At 53.4% G+C, this 15277-nt stretch overlaps 3 protein-coding genes across 4 annotated transcripts in view; all 3 read right to left on the bottom strand.

Annotated features, from left to right (window-relative positions):
* ITIH4 (inter-alpha-trypsin inhibitor heavy chain family, member 4) overlaps window positions 1–1948 on the bottom strand; it is a 17177-nt gene extending 15229 nt beyond the window's left edge. Inside the window, exons 1-2 of the mRNA XM_008580084.1 lie at window positions 1859–1948; window positions 356–516 (exon numbers count right to left, since the gene is read on the bottom strand). Coding sequence (XP_008578306.1) covers window positions 356–516; window positions 1859–1948 — 251 coding nt within the window. The remainder of the gene's footprint in view (window positions 1–355; window positions 517–1858) is intronic.
* Window positions 1949–4395: 2447 nt separating this feature from the next.
* Window positions 4396–15277, bottom strand: part of MUSTN1 (musculoskeletal, embryonic nuclear protein 1) — a 64040-nt gene continuing 53158 nt past the window's right edge. The window contains exons 2-4 of one of the 2 annotated variants that reach the window (XM_008580079.1): window positions 6150–6212; window positions 4855–4987; window positions 4396–4713 (exon numbers count right to left, since the gene is read on the bottom strand). In XM_008580079.1, the coding sequence (XP_008578301.1) occupies window positions 4607–4713; window positions 4855–4987; window positions 6150–6158 (249 nt within the window). In that variant the 5' untranslated portion in view covers window positions 6159–6212 and the 3' untranslated portion in view covers window positions 4396–4606. Of the gene's footprint in view, window positions 4714–4854; window positions 4988–6149; window positions 6222–15277 lie in introns of those variants that run through there. The other variant, XM_008580077.1, reaches the window with a different exon arrangement.
* The window catches only part of LOC103596443 (transmembrane protein 110), a 56567-nt gene continuing 53244 nt past the window's right edge, over window positions 11955–15277 (bottom strand). The window contains exons 6-8 of the mRNA XM_008580076.1: window positions 14724–14801; window positions 13787–13936; window positions 11955–12087 (exon numbers count right to left, since the gene is read on the bottom strand). Coding sequence (XP_008578298.1) covers window positions 11971–12087; window positions 13787–13936; window positions 14724–14801 — 345 coding nt within the window. The 3' untranslated portion in view covers window positions 11955–11970. The remainder of the gene's footprint in view (window positions 12088–13786; window positions 13937–14723; window positions 14802–15277) is intronic.

A 15277-nucleotide genomic window follows, 5' to 3' on the forward strand; every position in this document is an offset into this window, starting at 1 on the left:
GGCTCCCTCCTGCCTGGGTCTGGCCTCAGGATGCCCAAGTTTGTGCTCCTCAAAGCAGAGACACAGATGCTGTGGTTCTCTGCCTGCCACCTAGGCAGCACTTAGAGATGACAAAGGGACGAATGGATGAACAGAGGGATGGATGGAAGGAGGGACGGAGACATCTCTGAGAATGCGTAAGTTCCTTTGTAAAGCTTCACTCCCTGTCTGGCCTACAAGATGTACAGTGCACGCTCCTGAAGCCAAACATCCCAGCATGCCTCCCTGCAGGAGGAGGGTCTGCTGGGCGCAGAACAGATGGAATCACAGCACTGGGTTGGGGGGAGGAGGAGGAGGAGGGTAGGAGGACACCTACATGGAGAAGTTGGTGATGAAAGCTTTCTTGGGCAGCTCCATCTGGAAGGTGGCCTCCTGCACAGTATCGGCCCTGTTCACCACCCGGCTGGTGACGACCGTGTGGGCAAATCGGGATGAGACCTTGGAGTCCACGGTGAGGCTGTAGATGTCGATGTCATTCTGGACCACCGAAAGAGGAAGGAATCAGATAGTTTCAATGCCACCCCAGGGGCAACACTCTTCAACTTGGGACCCTGACCATGGCCCCACCAGATCAAACCCTGGCCCCCAACCCAGCTGAGCCACTGACCAAGCCTCAGGCTGAGCCCAGTGAGGCATTTCACATGTGAACGTTCTTCTCACATATGAGGTGGTGATGTGTTTCACTCTCCACCCTACCGCACCACAGGGCAGGGCCCACTATGGAGGCCCCTCGTGCCTTGCAGAGAACAAGCAGGCTGTGGGTGATAGAGCCTGAGCCCCAGAGTCTGGGAGCAGAACCATAATTCTCTGGGCAGAGGCGAGGGCCCTGGCAGTGTCATGATGCCCAGTGAAGGGCAGTGAACAAGTCCTTTGATTTCTGGTGGAGCCTGAGCCCCAGAGTCTGGGAGCAGAACCATAATTCTCTGGGCAGAGGCAAGGGCCCTGGCAGTGTCATGATGCCCAGTGAAGGGCAGTGAACAAGTCCTTTGATTTCTGGTGACTTTGGCCTCCATAGAGACTGGGGAGAATAGCTGTTGCCAGTTTCCTACCAGGGGTCACAGCAGCTGGGAGAATTTGGAGGTAGACCAAGGTCTGGTCTCTAAGAGCTGAGAATCTTTGTCTTTGCCCTTTCTTTTCCCTGCAGTGAATCTTCCCCAAATCCCCACTCACCTCCGCAGGGCACTCTCCCATTCCTTGAAGGACATACGTGTTCACACGCAGAGCCTTACACACGTTACCTGCCTGAGTATGCCATGCTCGCACATGCACAGCCCTGTTTAGCTGCACATGGCTCTCTGCACATGCACAGATCAGCATAGAGGTGCATGTGGGCACATTGGACTGTTTTCTCTGGCCAGGCACTGTACTAAGCACTTTATATGTATTATGGGTTCGATTTTCACAACCACCCTCTCAATAGGTTCTATTATTACCCTATTTTACAGATGAGGAAACCAAGACATAGAAAGCATAAATAACTTCCCTGAAGTCACTCAGCCAGGGTCAGTAGAGCCAGGCTTTTAAAGCTGCATTCTAACCTACTCTGCCCCACTGCTGGCCTCGAGTGGTAACTTGCCAAGCTGCATTTCCTCATCTGTAAAATGAAGACAATAGGATCACCCCTGATCTGCAAGGCCCTCGGGGTGGTGCCTGGTGAATAGTCAGCACCACTTCTTTGCAAACCACACTGACCGGCACTTATGTTACTTAAACACTTGCACACACAGAGGCTCCCCGCCACTTCACAGACACGTTCTCTCATTCCCCAACTCACACCACTAGCATCAGGGGCAGATACAGGCACCGTGGATACTGCTACCTTGCGGGCTGTGGCAGTCTGGAGGACAGCCAGCAGTGAGAGCAGGGCCAGCATGGTGCCGCAGATGTGGACAGAGGCCGGGATCTTCATTTTGGCTCCAGTGGCTGCCAGGCTGGCTTCTGAACTTGAGAGCATGTGGGAATGAATTAGTAACTTGCTGGCTGCCCCACCCCTGCGGGGGCAGGTTCTGATAAATTGAGATCTACAAGCCAAAAACCACAGTGGCCTTAGATAAGCAGGCAAGTGAACACCCCATGAACCTTGGCTGGCGCAGAAACATATACTGAGGTTATGGCTCCCCTTCTGAAAGGTCCAGAACCTTCCAAGGCACAAGGACCTCTCACACCAGTCATTTTACCAAAATGCTCCATAGGGCTAGGAGGACACAACAGTGAAGAAAGCACAGTCTGCTCTCCTGAAGTCCAGCTGGGGGGAAACAGAGAGAAGGTCGGGAAGACTAGGACTCGAGGGCTGTTCCAGGCAGCTTCCTGGAGGAAGCGGCAGTAGCAGCCAGGTGTGTGTGGCTGGGCAGTGGGGGGCTCTGAAGGCATCGAGAGGCCCTTGGAGGTGTCTGAGTGGGGCAAAGCAGGGCAGATATGTCTATTTCTGGAGTGAGGGGTGCTGGGCCCACCGGCCACCCTTCTCCCTCCAGGGTACCAGGCTGCCATTTAGGCCCCATTAATCTAGCTAGGGCTTTTGGTCCAACCAGAGCAAGGCCCCAAAACAAAACCTGCAATTTTGTTACTGGGCACAGATCCAAGTTCTTAGTCCATGAAAGAAGAATCTTTCATGGCACTGGCAAAAGGAAAGGAAGAGAGGGACAGAGAAACGCGACATAATGGGGCTTTATTACCAAATGAAGGTACACGCCAAAGAAGGGCGCAGGCATCTCCGCCAAAGAGAGAGGAATGCACCGCCTACCTTCTCGTTCACCATCCCAGGTGCGAACTCCTAATGGCTCACCTCTGCCCCTCCTGTCCTGCCTAGTGCATGGGCTCTGGCCGGTCCAGTCCGAGTATTTCTGAGCAGCCTCTCTGGGCCGTGTCCCTACTCTGCCCTGCCTCAATTTAACAGTACAAAAAGAGCCATAAGATGCTACATCTTGTGGCCCAGAAGTCCTGATGCTGGGAGTTTGTGGACAGGAGAGCATGGAGCAGACGAGAGAGCTAACTGCGCAAAGAGTTCCTGAAGGGGTGACCGGGTGTGGTGGTGTGTACAAGCAGGTGGCCCTGTGTGGAGGTCAGTCGTGCCCATGATCACTTGAGTGATAGAGGGCAGAATGCCATTGTCACAGCGGTGTGATGCTGTGGCAACTCAGGCCTGTTGGGGTGCTGCCCAAGGGCCCGGGGTGGGGTTCCTCGTAACTTTTCTTAGTTGGCCTTTAATAAAGTTGAAGTGTTGCTTTTATAACAAATAGCAATAAAGTGAATAAATATTAGGCACTCTGGAGGCAGCTGGTGCTGTGTTCCCTAGTGGTTCTGAGACAATCAGCTCCTGAGTCTATGGTCACAGACAGGGAAAAAGACCCGTCATAAAAATGTGGCCAGGGCCAAGTCCTGGGCCAGGGAAGGAGGATGGCTCAGTGACACCAGCCCTGAGGGAACTCTCAAACTGGAATGCAGAAATTCTGTTCCCTTGGGGCGCAGAGCACGGGCCCAGCCTGGAACCAGAGCTATATAAGGAGTCTAGGCTGGCCAGAGACGTGGGAAAGTTTCCGAGTAGTCAGTTCCACCTGCCCAGGGGACAGGAGGGGCTTCCAAGCAGGAGTCAGCCCTGAGCCAGGCACTGCAAGCCCAGGCCCTGCCAGTCCAGCTCTGGACGGAGCCACTAGCAGCCCGTCCATGATCTTGCCACCACAGCTGGACAGATCTATATAGTCTCCTGAATCTGACAGTTTCATGCACTCCGGGGACACAGGCCTGAAGAGGGAAGAAGAATCACACATGGGCCTAGAACTGGTGTTCTCCCATGCCCCAGGCAGCACGGTAGAAGTGGAAAGAGGGAGGATCACCCTGCCGTTCAGAAGAGGAGACTGACTGCCACTGGCCAGAGAGGAACTTCAACGTGGCCTTGTCTTTGAGGGGGATGCAAGCTGGCAAGCGGGCAGTATGAACAAGGGTGCAGCAGAGGGGGCTTTGAGGTCCTAGGTCCCGTGCAGCCCGGGGTCCTTGGAAGCATCTCAGTGGCTTTTGTGGAAGGCAGGGGGAGGGGCAAGACCCAAGCCCCCACCTGCTTCACTTTGAGCAGTGTCACTGTGGCCTGCTTTGTGGAACGTGCTCCAGCTCAACTTCCCTGCTATACAGAAGGGGAAATTGAGGCTCAGAAGAAGAGACTGATCTGAAATTATACAGAAGGTCAGCGCCAGGTCTTCATGTCCCAAGGCTCTTTCTAGATATGGCAGTGGCCATAATAGCATCTGCATTATCCTCTGGGACCCTCCCAAAAGCCTGGGAAGGGCACAAAATGTGTTCCCATGCCCCACCCTGTCTCCCTCTCCCCTGCTGTTAGTGGCCATGGCCAGTGACCAACCAACACCCTTCAAGTGCTAGGCCACTTGGGCATCCTCTTTATTGGTAATTCCAAGGTGCAGGTGAAGAGCCCCCAGGCTAAAGGGCCAGGGCCGTGGGGGAAGGTGGCAGTCCCAGAGACAGCAGGTGAGAAGGGCAGGTTCTGGCATAAAAAAAGAGTTCTCGGGAAAGGCTCCTGTGTCTAGGTGTCCAGGGTGGTGAGGGGAGTGGCGTGAGCTTTTCAGCCAAAGACACTCTTGGCAGGTCCAGCTTTGGGCTTCTCAAAGACAGTCTCAGTGCCCGTGCGGGTGCGGCTGAACACTGACGGGGCGGCCAAGCCAGCTTGCTCTGTGGGGAGGAGGCACAGTCAGGCGCCTGGAATGGTTCCTCAGAGGGAAGGCCCCTTGGGTCGGGGCACCCCCTCCCGAGCACAGGAACCCTGGATCCTTGACACCCCCTCTCCCCCCAGCCAACCCAGAGGACACTCACCACACTCCCGCATGACCTGGTAGGTCTTAGACTTGATCTCCTGGTTCTTGGCCAGGTTCCCTCGGGCACCCTTCAGGTCCTCCTCCTTCACAGGGGGGCGCTTCTTCTTGATAAGGGCTTCCTGAGGGCCAGCCTTGGAGAGCCCAGAACCTCATCTTACAACCCGAGGCCTTGAGGTGGAAACCCCTTTCCTACCTCCATGCCTTGGCCAAGACCCTCCTCCCCGCTCGCTGAACTCAAGCCAATTTAAGGCCCCATTCCTCTTTCAGGAAGCCCTCCTGACTACACTCCATCCCTGGAGAGTCTTCCAGCCCTCCAGGTCTGATGTGTACATCTACCCTTCCCCCACAGATTGGGAGCTTCTGGGGGCAGTGGCCACCGCAGCCTCACACTGGGCTGTCTGCCTGGCCAAGCTCAGCACTGGGCACAATGGGCAAAAAGGGACTGGCTTTGAGGCCAAGCAGCCTAAGGAATTTGGTGAGTTCTAAGACCTGCATACTGGGCAGCAGGGGGTCCCTTAGAAGTTGCCCCTCTCCCAAAAAAGGGCCAGTATTTGTGTTTTTTGGGGTGGGAATGGGGTAGAGGGACCAGATGCCCACGAAGTTACAGTTCAGAGTCAGCACCCACTCATGGAGCAGGCAGCAAGGATAGCCTCTACCCCCTAACTTAGCAGGCTGGTCTGTCTGTCCCTCCAGTGCTAGAGACATCCTCAACCCTTGCCTGGGAGTCCCAGGCCTTATTCCTTCCTAAGCCCTGGGGGCAGGTGCGGGGATTCCCTCCCTCAGCCTGGGCTAGGCTCCTCAGGGCAACACACTACAACTGCTGCACAGAGATACACCTGCTGGGGAGATACCCGGGTATAGAGCTGTGCACCTATACGCACAGCTTCACGTGCACACGCGTGCACACACACACCCACACAGATACAGCCTCATGTGTACACACACACGCAGAGATACAGCTCCGTGTGTACACACACGCACATACAGAGCTACACAAGCAGCTCCCTCCCAAATACATGAAGGCACACGCAGAGATCTATACAAGCACCACACACATTTCCCCCAATCCCCCTAACAAACCATGGACTGCCACCAAAGCTAAGCTGAACAGGAATTCATCATGGCAATGTGGGACTCAGGGTGTTTTCCCTGAGCAGCGGCCTCCTAGGGGCTGCAGAGCCTCCTGTTTATGCTTGAAGTTCAGCTTAAGACCCAGCTGTCAGGGACAACAGTGTCCAGGTCTCTACCCCCACTTCCTTTGGCACCAACCCAGCCCACACTGGGCCCTCCTACCTGGGACATGGTGCTTGTTCTCTGAGAGCTGGCTCTTGAAGTCACCTTTCCGGCAGGCAGGAGCTGGTGGAGGAAATCTGAGTGGAGCCCAGCCCTCTGGAGCTTAAATAGCCTTCTTGCCTGTCCTGGGAAGTCACTCCCCCTCCTCTGACAGCTCTCTGATGATTCAGGTCCACACAGCCACTGGCTTCAGAGTTTATTCATGGAGATGATAGGTGCTCACTGAGCACTGCCGCCCAGGGGCTGCAGCTCTGGTGAGAGCAGACAGCTGGGGAGACCCTGCACCCTCAGGAACAGCTGCTGTGTGCACATGGGGATGTGTTGCCACCGGCAGTGACTGGTTGTGTGTCTTATGAAGCCAGTCCTGGAATGTGTGTGTGACAGTCAGAAATGTCTGTCTACGAAGGTCCATCCCAGTGTGTGGGGGTGTCCCTGAGGAAAGGGAGACCCTGAGCCAGGCTGGACTGCTCTGAGCTTGTTTTTCTTTCAACCCCTTCCCCTGCATTCCAGCAAAGAGACTTCCCATCCCACGCAGCAGGAGGACAGAAGCTTCCTGTATCTGTTGCTTATGGTGAGCTCACTGGGTCTTCAGCACCTGAGCCAGGCTGGACTGCTCTGAGCTTGTTTTTCTTTCAACCCCTTCCCCTGCATTCCAGCAAAGAGACTTCCCATCCCACACAGCAGGAGGACAGAAGCTTCCTGTATCTGTTGCTTATGGTGAGCTCACTGGGTCTTCAGCAGACTCTGAGTGACGGGCAACTGCTGGCTCACAGGTGGAGAAACTGATGCCAAGGGGAGCCTGGGGAGCTGCTCCGTTGTGTTTTTGCTGATGCCCTCATCCTCTGCCTTCATCCATAGCAAGGCAGGGGGAAGGGGCCCAGGAAGGACCAGGGAGGAAACCATGCTTGATGGTGAGGGCACTGGGGCGATGAAGGTGGGAAACCGAGTCTCAGGCATAGAGCCTCTGACTGAGATGAGGTCACTGAACGGGGGTGGCCTGCAGCACAGCTCAGGTTGCTGAAAGGGGGAGGGAGTGAAGCCCACTCCAGCTGTGAAGAGGACAGGCCCGAAGGCTTCCCCTGAGTCACTTATTAGCTCTCCTCTGCCAGAAGCTCCTAACAACCCCAGAGGAAGGGCCCCCCCTGCTAGCTCAGACATACCCAAGCTCCTTTTCAGTTTCAGAGATTATTTTTATCCTTAAAGGCTCCAGGCAGACGGAACCCAACCAGGCATGACATTTGGTTATCCCAAATGCCACTCTGCTGCTGTCATATCTCCACCCCCACCCCAATGGCTGCCTCTGGTCCTGGTCCCCAGGAGGCCAATATAAGGACTGCCAGGCTCGATGAGACAAGTGCTGACATGAGGAATGCCCAGGACCGTGAGCAGGGGCCAAGAGGCAACTGAGGACAGCCAGGCCTATGAGGGTGCTGCCGCTGGCTCAAGGGGTGCCAGTACGGAGCATAACCGTGGCTTCAGCACTGCCCCACAGCTGGCTCTATCCAGGGAGGCACCTGCCTTCCAGGCCCGTGGCTGCAGGGACACGGATGTAGGATGCCCTGTCTCCCCACTACAACTCCTTCCTCAGGAGGTGGACTAGCTCTGATGCTCGGCAGCAAGGAAGTGGAAAGGGCAAGAGGATGTTGGGCTTCCTTTGTCAGTAGATTTTGGCTTCCACTTATGCCATGAGGCTTTGTGAGGTTCACTCTGTTTCCTGGGGAGAGCCTTCTAACTACTGCGGGAATTTTTTGACCTCACTAAGTGGTTTCAACTCCTGAGAACACAAATAAAAACCAAAAATGCGATGGTTTCTTTTTTAAAAAACTGTAATAAGATGTCAAACTTTATTGTAAACCATTTTACAATGTAAGTACATCATCTTCCCTTTCATTTCAAAAATGTTTCCATGAATTGTAACACCACTGATTAAATACCCCCACTGGGATGGCAACTGAAGTGGGCCACAGTTTTGCTCACATAGGTATGACTTGCAATAAATTTTATGAGAAGAAAAATCAAATTTAAAACAATCAAACCAGCCAACTAACCAGCACAAGAACTCAAGGTGCTCATAGCAAGTCAGACCAAAAGTCCTTCACCAAAAGCAAAGCCCCTCAGAGCTGCCAGTGTGTTGCAGGGTAAAACAGAGAGCTCTGCATGCCTAGTTGGAAGCACGTGAAACCTCTAAAAGCCAGCTCTATACCCTACCAGGTAGCTGCTCTGGCTTGCAGCAAGCTCCCGGTGCTGCTATCTTGGCCTGGCCACCAATAAACTGCAATCTGGGGCACAGAGCAGGCTGCCGGCCAGGGACTGCTCCCTCCAGGGTCGTGGAGCAGCCTTTGGACGTGAACTCTAGGCTGCAGCCTACAGGCCTACACTGCCTAAAGGAAGTTACAACTTGCACTTGAGACTTTTTATATTTTCCCTGAAGAAAAAGGCATGACAGGTGATAATAACTCATGACTCCCGGTTGCCAAAGAGGGCCCAAATTAAAGCTTGAAGCAGGAGGCCACCAGCATGCCCAAGGGCTAACTGAGGGGCAATAGACCCTCACCTCATACGTCTTTGGGCTGAGCAGACCAAGAAGCCACTGACCCCTGGGATCTCACCAACACCCTCTACTTGCCATTGTCAATGTCCCACTGACAGCAAAAGGAAATAACAGAAACAACCATCTCTTCCATCTAGGTACGACAGTCTGACCTCATAGTCTTATTTCTATTAGTTACAAGAAACGTGTTCATGACCTCGACTGGCAAGTTTTCATCATGGGTGGCTTGGCTAAAGTCCAGATTTGGACAAATCAGATTGACAGCACACAGGATGCAGCTGGTATCCCGTCGTTTCTCAAGCATGGTGACACTTGCCAAGTGACCAGGTGAGACTGCACCTCCTAAGGCACCTTGGAGCAGGTGGTGAGGAAATTCACCCCAGGGAGGGAGGACAGCTTGGGAGGAAGTCCTGACCACAGCCCTCTGCATCTACTTTCATGGGACAGGCCAGGTGAGACTGCACCTCCTAAGGCACCTTGGAGCAGGTGGTGAGGAAATTCACCCCAGGAAGGGAGGACAGCTTGGGAGGAAGTCCTGACCACAGCCCTCTGCATCTACTTTCATGGGACAGTGCGCACAGAAGAGCCCGTGTGACTGCAGAAGGCAATCCCACGGGACACAGACTCCCGTGCCTGTCCATGTGTACATGCACACGGGTAGGGGAGGCCCGAACATGTAAGGCCATGCTGTCCAGACAACCTGTTAGACCTCCATCTCCTGGTTAGCTAGCTACACAGCTGCAGCTTAGAGACTAAAGCCCTTACTGAAAATCAGGGAAAAACTACTACTCACTTGCTACCTCTTTGTCCCCAAACCCACTGCTCAGTAGGAGAAAGGACAAGCCTTAGATGAGATCTGAGGTCTATATAACCCAGTTTTCATCTTCACAGATTATAGCTCCCCCACCCTCTGCCCCCAGTTTGGAAACATTAGGAGCTCAAGCCTGAAAATGAAGCTCTGATTCTGAGCTCCAGGAAGATGGAGGAAACAGCTGGGCTTTGGTGTTCAAACCAATATGAAACAGGAGGCAGGAAATGAGGACCGAGTCACTGATGTCATGAGGGACTGACCATCTTACTAGGAACGTCCGTTCTGGCCTTCCCAAATGCGACTTAATACAGCCTGGCTGCAGCCACTCTTCCCCACTAGAGAACTGGCAGAGAAAGGGCCACTACTACAGCCACGGGATAGGAGGGGTGAGGAGAGTAAATGTGAGCAGGAGCATGCAAAACTCAAGAAAGATGCCAATCTCATGCGCCGTCTGCCGTCTCCTCTCTGGCCACGATGCTCACACTAGCAGTTGCCTGCTACTGCAGTGACAGTCCCTGCTCCCCTCAGTGGCTCTGCACTCCTGGAGTAAGACGGGTTGAGAAGGCCTCCCCAAGGCTTGCCCCCTGTCTGGGACAGGCAGAGGATAGTCCCAGAGTGCCTGGTTTAACAGCTTGGCTTTCACGCCACAGTTCAGACCCAAAGAGCTGAAGTAAATCTCATCTTTACATAGCTCTAAAAAGATGGTTCTGAGTGGAGTGGTCTCCTCTGCACTGGTCTCACTTAAGGCCCGGGCTGTTTCCCAGCTCACACGGCAGCGGTGTGGTTTTCTGTTCCTAAATGTCCACGGCTGCCCCTTGGCTTGACAAACCACTGGGCAGCTCTACTTTGCTGCTTCCACAGCAGGGAAAGTACCACAGTCAGCCTGTCCCACTGCCATTCAGCAAACTTCCAAAGGCATGGGGGTCTGTGGCCATGCTGAGGAATGGGTGCCACTCCCCAAGGAGGGGACACAGCCTAGAAGCGCCTTGTCTGCCTGTGGGTTTACACAGGTTCATCCCTACCTGTCCCAGCTACCTCACAGTTTTGAAGGATGTGAAAAACGGGATCACTTAGGCAGGCAAGATGTTCTCCAGACTGTTGTGCAAGATGACAAGACGGTACTAAGATGACAGGCACCAGGGCTGTGTGGGAAGAGGTTCTAGGGTTGGGACCAGAGGCTGGTTCTGCGGGCTGCAGCAGTGGGGCTAAGAGGCGGAGACCACTTTAAACTTGAGATCTGGGAGCTCTGAAGAGAGGCAAGGAACAAACAGGAGCAGTGTGGTAGTCTCTGACCTCTTAAGCTTCTTTCTCAGTCAAGTTTAACCAAGACTGCTAACCTGCCAGCAGAAATACCATAGTGCTCATGCGCCCCAGACAGAGCCTGGATCTGCATTCAGACCAGCTGCCCCACACTCAGGCCTGACCTTCATGGAACCACTGGGTTTGCCATTTCCAGATAAGGTCCGTCTTCCCTTTCTGCTGGGATCATTTCTCCCATCTTATCATAGGACATTCCCTAACAATATTATAAGTAAAAAACTCCCAACTTTTTCCTCCCACCAGCTCACACCCACAAGATGCAAACAAACTCATTTCTTTGGGAGTTAAAAAGAGTTTTTAAATACAATAGTATGAAAATATAACTTAAAAATATAAAAGTCAAACAGCATACGGAAGACTTAAAAATCTATGTTTTGCCCATTAGTCCCATAGGTACTTTGTAGGAAATAAACACATACTCAAAAAACAGTAACACTGTCACAGCTCATAAAACCGGCTTGAAAATCAATAGTTACAAAGGCCATTTTGTGTAAGAAAGCATTCTGGTTACAACTTGGTCAATGAGTGACTTTCAGTCCAAAACGAGCTGTGTGTTCACACTGCCTGCAGCCTTGGTGAAAGGGCCCACCCAGTCTGTGTGTGCCTGTTTTTTTTCACCATGCCAACCAGTCGGACACAGGACAGGGGCTTCTGGGTCCCTCGCAACACTGGTCAGGACAATAACATACAGACAGAATTCCTCACTTGCATATTTGGTCAGTGTTTGTAGTGCAACTGAGCACGGGACCTCCAGCTGCCCACAGCCCCCTTGAGCACTGGTTCCTCTTCCCTCTTTATAAGTCACAGTCATCTGGGAGCAGGCAGAGGTGGGTGGAGTCAGCAAGAGCAGTGGAGGTAGAAGAGGAAGGGCAGAGAGAGGAGGCAAGGAATGACGTCGCAGGGTGACCACCCACCACCCGGCAGCCGGCGGACCCCAATCCTGTCACCCCGGCATGGGAAGAAGAGGAAGGGCAGAGAGAGGAGGCAAGGAATGACGTCGCAGGGTGACCACCCACCACCACCCCAATCCCGTCACCCCGGCATGGGAATGCATCATACGGGCAGCCCGAAGCGGTGCTTCTTTTTCTTCACACGGCAGCCGGCGGACCCCAATCCTGTCACCCCGGCATGGGAATGCATCATACGGGCAGCCCGAAGCGGTGCTTCTTTTTCTTCACAGGCTTGAGGGGGGTCAGTCTGTGGAGGTCCTCCTCCACGTCTGACTCCTCCATCTCGTCGTCAGCCGAGATCAGGATCTGAGGCAGCAGAAAGGCATGGCCTGAGTCACCGCCCCCAGTACTTTCCTTAATTGCCCTCCCTGGACCCTGGGCCCTCCCGTTTTTCTGGAAGAGGGTGAGGGGAGGCCACCTTCACACAATGAGAAATGGCCCACCAGAGACCACATTCACTACAAGAACATTCACAGGCTACTGACACCAGCGCTGAGTTGACAGGCCCCCTCCCTCTGCGAATACTCCCTACTTCCCCATCCAATCTCCAGCTGGAACCAAACCCCACCAGAGCAAACGCAGTAGGGACCTGCAGCCTAAGGTCATCCTGGCAAAAAAGCTCAATCTGGACACATGGAGTCCCAGTCCTTGAAGCTACCTTAAATATAGCAGAAGCAAACCAAAAAGCCTCTTTCAAAAAGAAGACAGGGCTGGCTGGTTAGCTCAGTTGATTACAGCATGGTGCTGATAACACCAAGGCATAGAGTTTGATCCCCGTATTGGATGGACACACAGGCTGGGAGTTTTCAGTGTGGCTACTCTGAACCAACTTTGTAATTTCTTTTTTTTTTAAAGATGACCGGTAAGGGGATCTCAACCCTTGACTTGGTGTCAGCACCACGCTCAGCCAGTGAGCCAACCGGCCATCCCTATATGGGATCCGAACCCGTGGCCTTGGTGTTATCAGCACCACACTCTCCCAAGTGAGCCACGGGCTGGCCCCCAACTTTGTAATTTTTAAAGACAAACAGAACCCTATATGGGATCCGAACCCGTGGCCTTGGTGTTATCAGCACCACACTCTCCCAAGTGAGCCACGGGCTGGCCCCCAACTTTGTAATTTTTAAAGACAAACAGAACCCTATATGGGATCCGAACCCGTGGCCTTGGTGTTATCAGCACCACACTCTCCCAAGTGAGCCACGGGCTGGCCCCCAACTTTGTAATTTTTAAAGACAAACAGAAGCGCTTGGCTTTTCTGAGCCCCTGGAATGACTCAGCCATGTAGCCAGGGCCATTCCCTGACTACCTACCATGCCACCTGCCTGGTTCCTGAGGCCTCTGAGCCCCAGGAGAGATTTGAACAGCCTACATCAGGACCAAGAGGCCTCAAAGTCCACCTGTGCAGGGGACACACACTCCTTCCACCCTAGGGGCAGGGCGCATGGTCTCATCCTTGCAGCTTCCTGCCTCCAGTCTCAGTCCCGATTATACACCCTCACTAGCTCCTACCGCCTGCACAAGCACGTCCCAACTCCTCAGCCTGGCCACAAAGTGCCCTGCCCATCTAGCTGACTGCGCTTGTGCCTCATTTCTTGACATTCTGTCCCCTATTCTGAATTTCACATTATTAGCCAGATGCCAAACCATGTGACTATGAACGCTCAGGAGCTGTTTGTCATTTCCCTAATGTTCACCAAGCTCTTACAACACAACAGGCCCTGTGCCAGACTCTAAGGACACGCACCTAGAGAAGATATGAAGCAACTCCACCACATGCTCCAACCTCCTGCCCTAGGAAGGCCTGTGGGACAGCAGGGATGGGCCTGACTGGACAGGAGCTACCTGGGAGCTAGGCTGCTCTTTGGCTCAGCCTCTTCTCCCTCCCTGGTTGGCACTGTGACCCAGCACTCCAGAGAAGACCAAATGCAAAGACGAGACCAGAGATCGCCATGGGCCCATGGCAGGACATCTCTGGCCCTCAGAGAGTCAAGAAGGCGCCTACCTCAGACTCAGACTCCTCGTGGGATGCGGCCCTTCGGTAGCGGACCTTGCTCCCATTCCTTGAGTCCTGGTTGGCTCCTCTTTCTTCTAGTTTAGCTTTCGTTTTCCCTTTTCTCATGAGGAAATTATCTACTACCCAAAACATCAAAGACTGTGGGATGGAAAAGTGCAGATTACTGTGGGATAAGCCATTTTTCAAAGCAAAGCAACCCCCATATCTACCCTTCTCTGCCCACATTCCAGGTTATGAAATCCAGAACTATGGAAAGAAAAACCCCATCTACTCCCCGTTATCCCCCAGAAGCTTAGGAAGAGTTTCCCAATCTCTGTTCCCTTTGTTTCGGTTTTCTTATCAGAGAATGGGCAAGAAAATCCCTGCCCTATCCACACTGAGGAGTTCTTGTTGTGGTGACCAATAGGACAGCCTGTCTTGGGCCCGGCACCAAGGTCTCTGGACACCTGCTCTGGCGCCTCACCCTGGACTCTGCACAGCTGCCAGCACATGTGCCATCACTGTTTGCCCCGGCTTCTTCTCACTATTCCCTAACTTCTAGCCATTGTGCTCCTGAGTTTCTCTTTGAGATCTACGGTCAGGAATAAAGGACTGGGGTACCTTTGAAACAATGCTGATCTAGAAGTTGGTGTTACACATGGGGTGGGACTTCTTGGTGGGAGGCCCCCTGGCAGGGAGGGCAAGACAAAGTTCCTAGGACCTTTCATCCTGCACCAGGGCCTGGAGAGGGAACCTGCCTTTTGAGGAAGCAATCTCTCCATTTCCAGGTCTGGAGGTGGAGGTGGGGAGGTGACAAAGAGTCACCCAGAAAGACCTGATGGCTATAAGGTGAGCTTTTTGTCAGACTCAGAACTCTGAGCAGGAACTCTGGAAGGAAGGGCACAAACCAGGTTAAAAAAAAAAAAAAAAGCAACATAGCACTGACATTGACAAAGAAGGGGACGATCAGCATGACGATGGCCAGCTTCAGATCAGGGTTTTCAATGGGATTCAACAGGGCCACCTGTAAAGAGAGGCAGACTCTGTGAGGCGGAAAGACCACAGAGAAAGCAGGGAGGAGTCCCTAAGGCCCTGGGAGGGAGCTGAGCATAGACACTCCCTGCAGAGCCCGATGGGAGCAGGGCTGCACAGTCCCCAGATTTGACTGATAATGAGGGAACCCCCTGGAGACCACTTTCAGCAGTTAGTGCTTTACCAGTTTTCCCGTGGGTGTGGATATGCAGAGCACAGTGGACTTACAACCACCGAGCCACAGCAAGGCAGTGCCCACCCTGGAGAGCAGAGAGTAGCCTGAGGCCTGCAGGGAGCAGTGTGGGGCTTGAGGGAGTGAACTCGGTGGACGGTCATTACAGACGCTAGTGACGGGGTGCCAGACCACTGTCTAACAGAAATCCTGCACCCTAACCACCTCCTGAAGGGACAACAGCTCTGAAAAGCCTTGGCTTATTTTCCTAAAAAAATAAAACCCAAGGGAGACCG

The sequence above is a fragment of the Galeopterus variegatus genome, unplaced genomic scaffold, assembly GCF_000696425.1.
Source record: "Galeopterus variegatus unplaced genomic scaffold, G_variegatus-3.0.2 Scaffold2012, whole genome shotgun sequence".
Classification (NCBI taxonomy): Eukaryota; Metazoa; Chordata; class Mammalia; order Dermoptera; family Cynocephalidae; genus Galeopterus; species Galeopterus variegatus.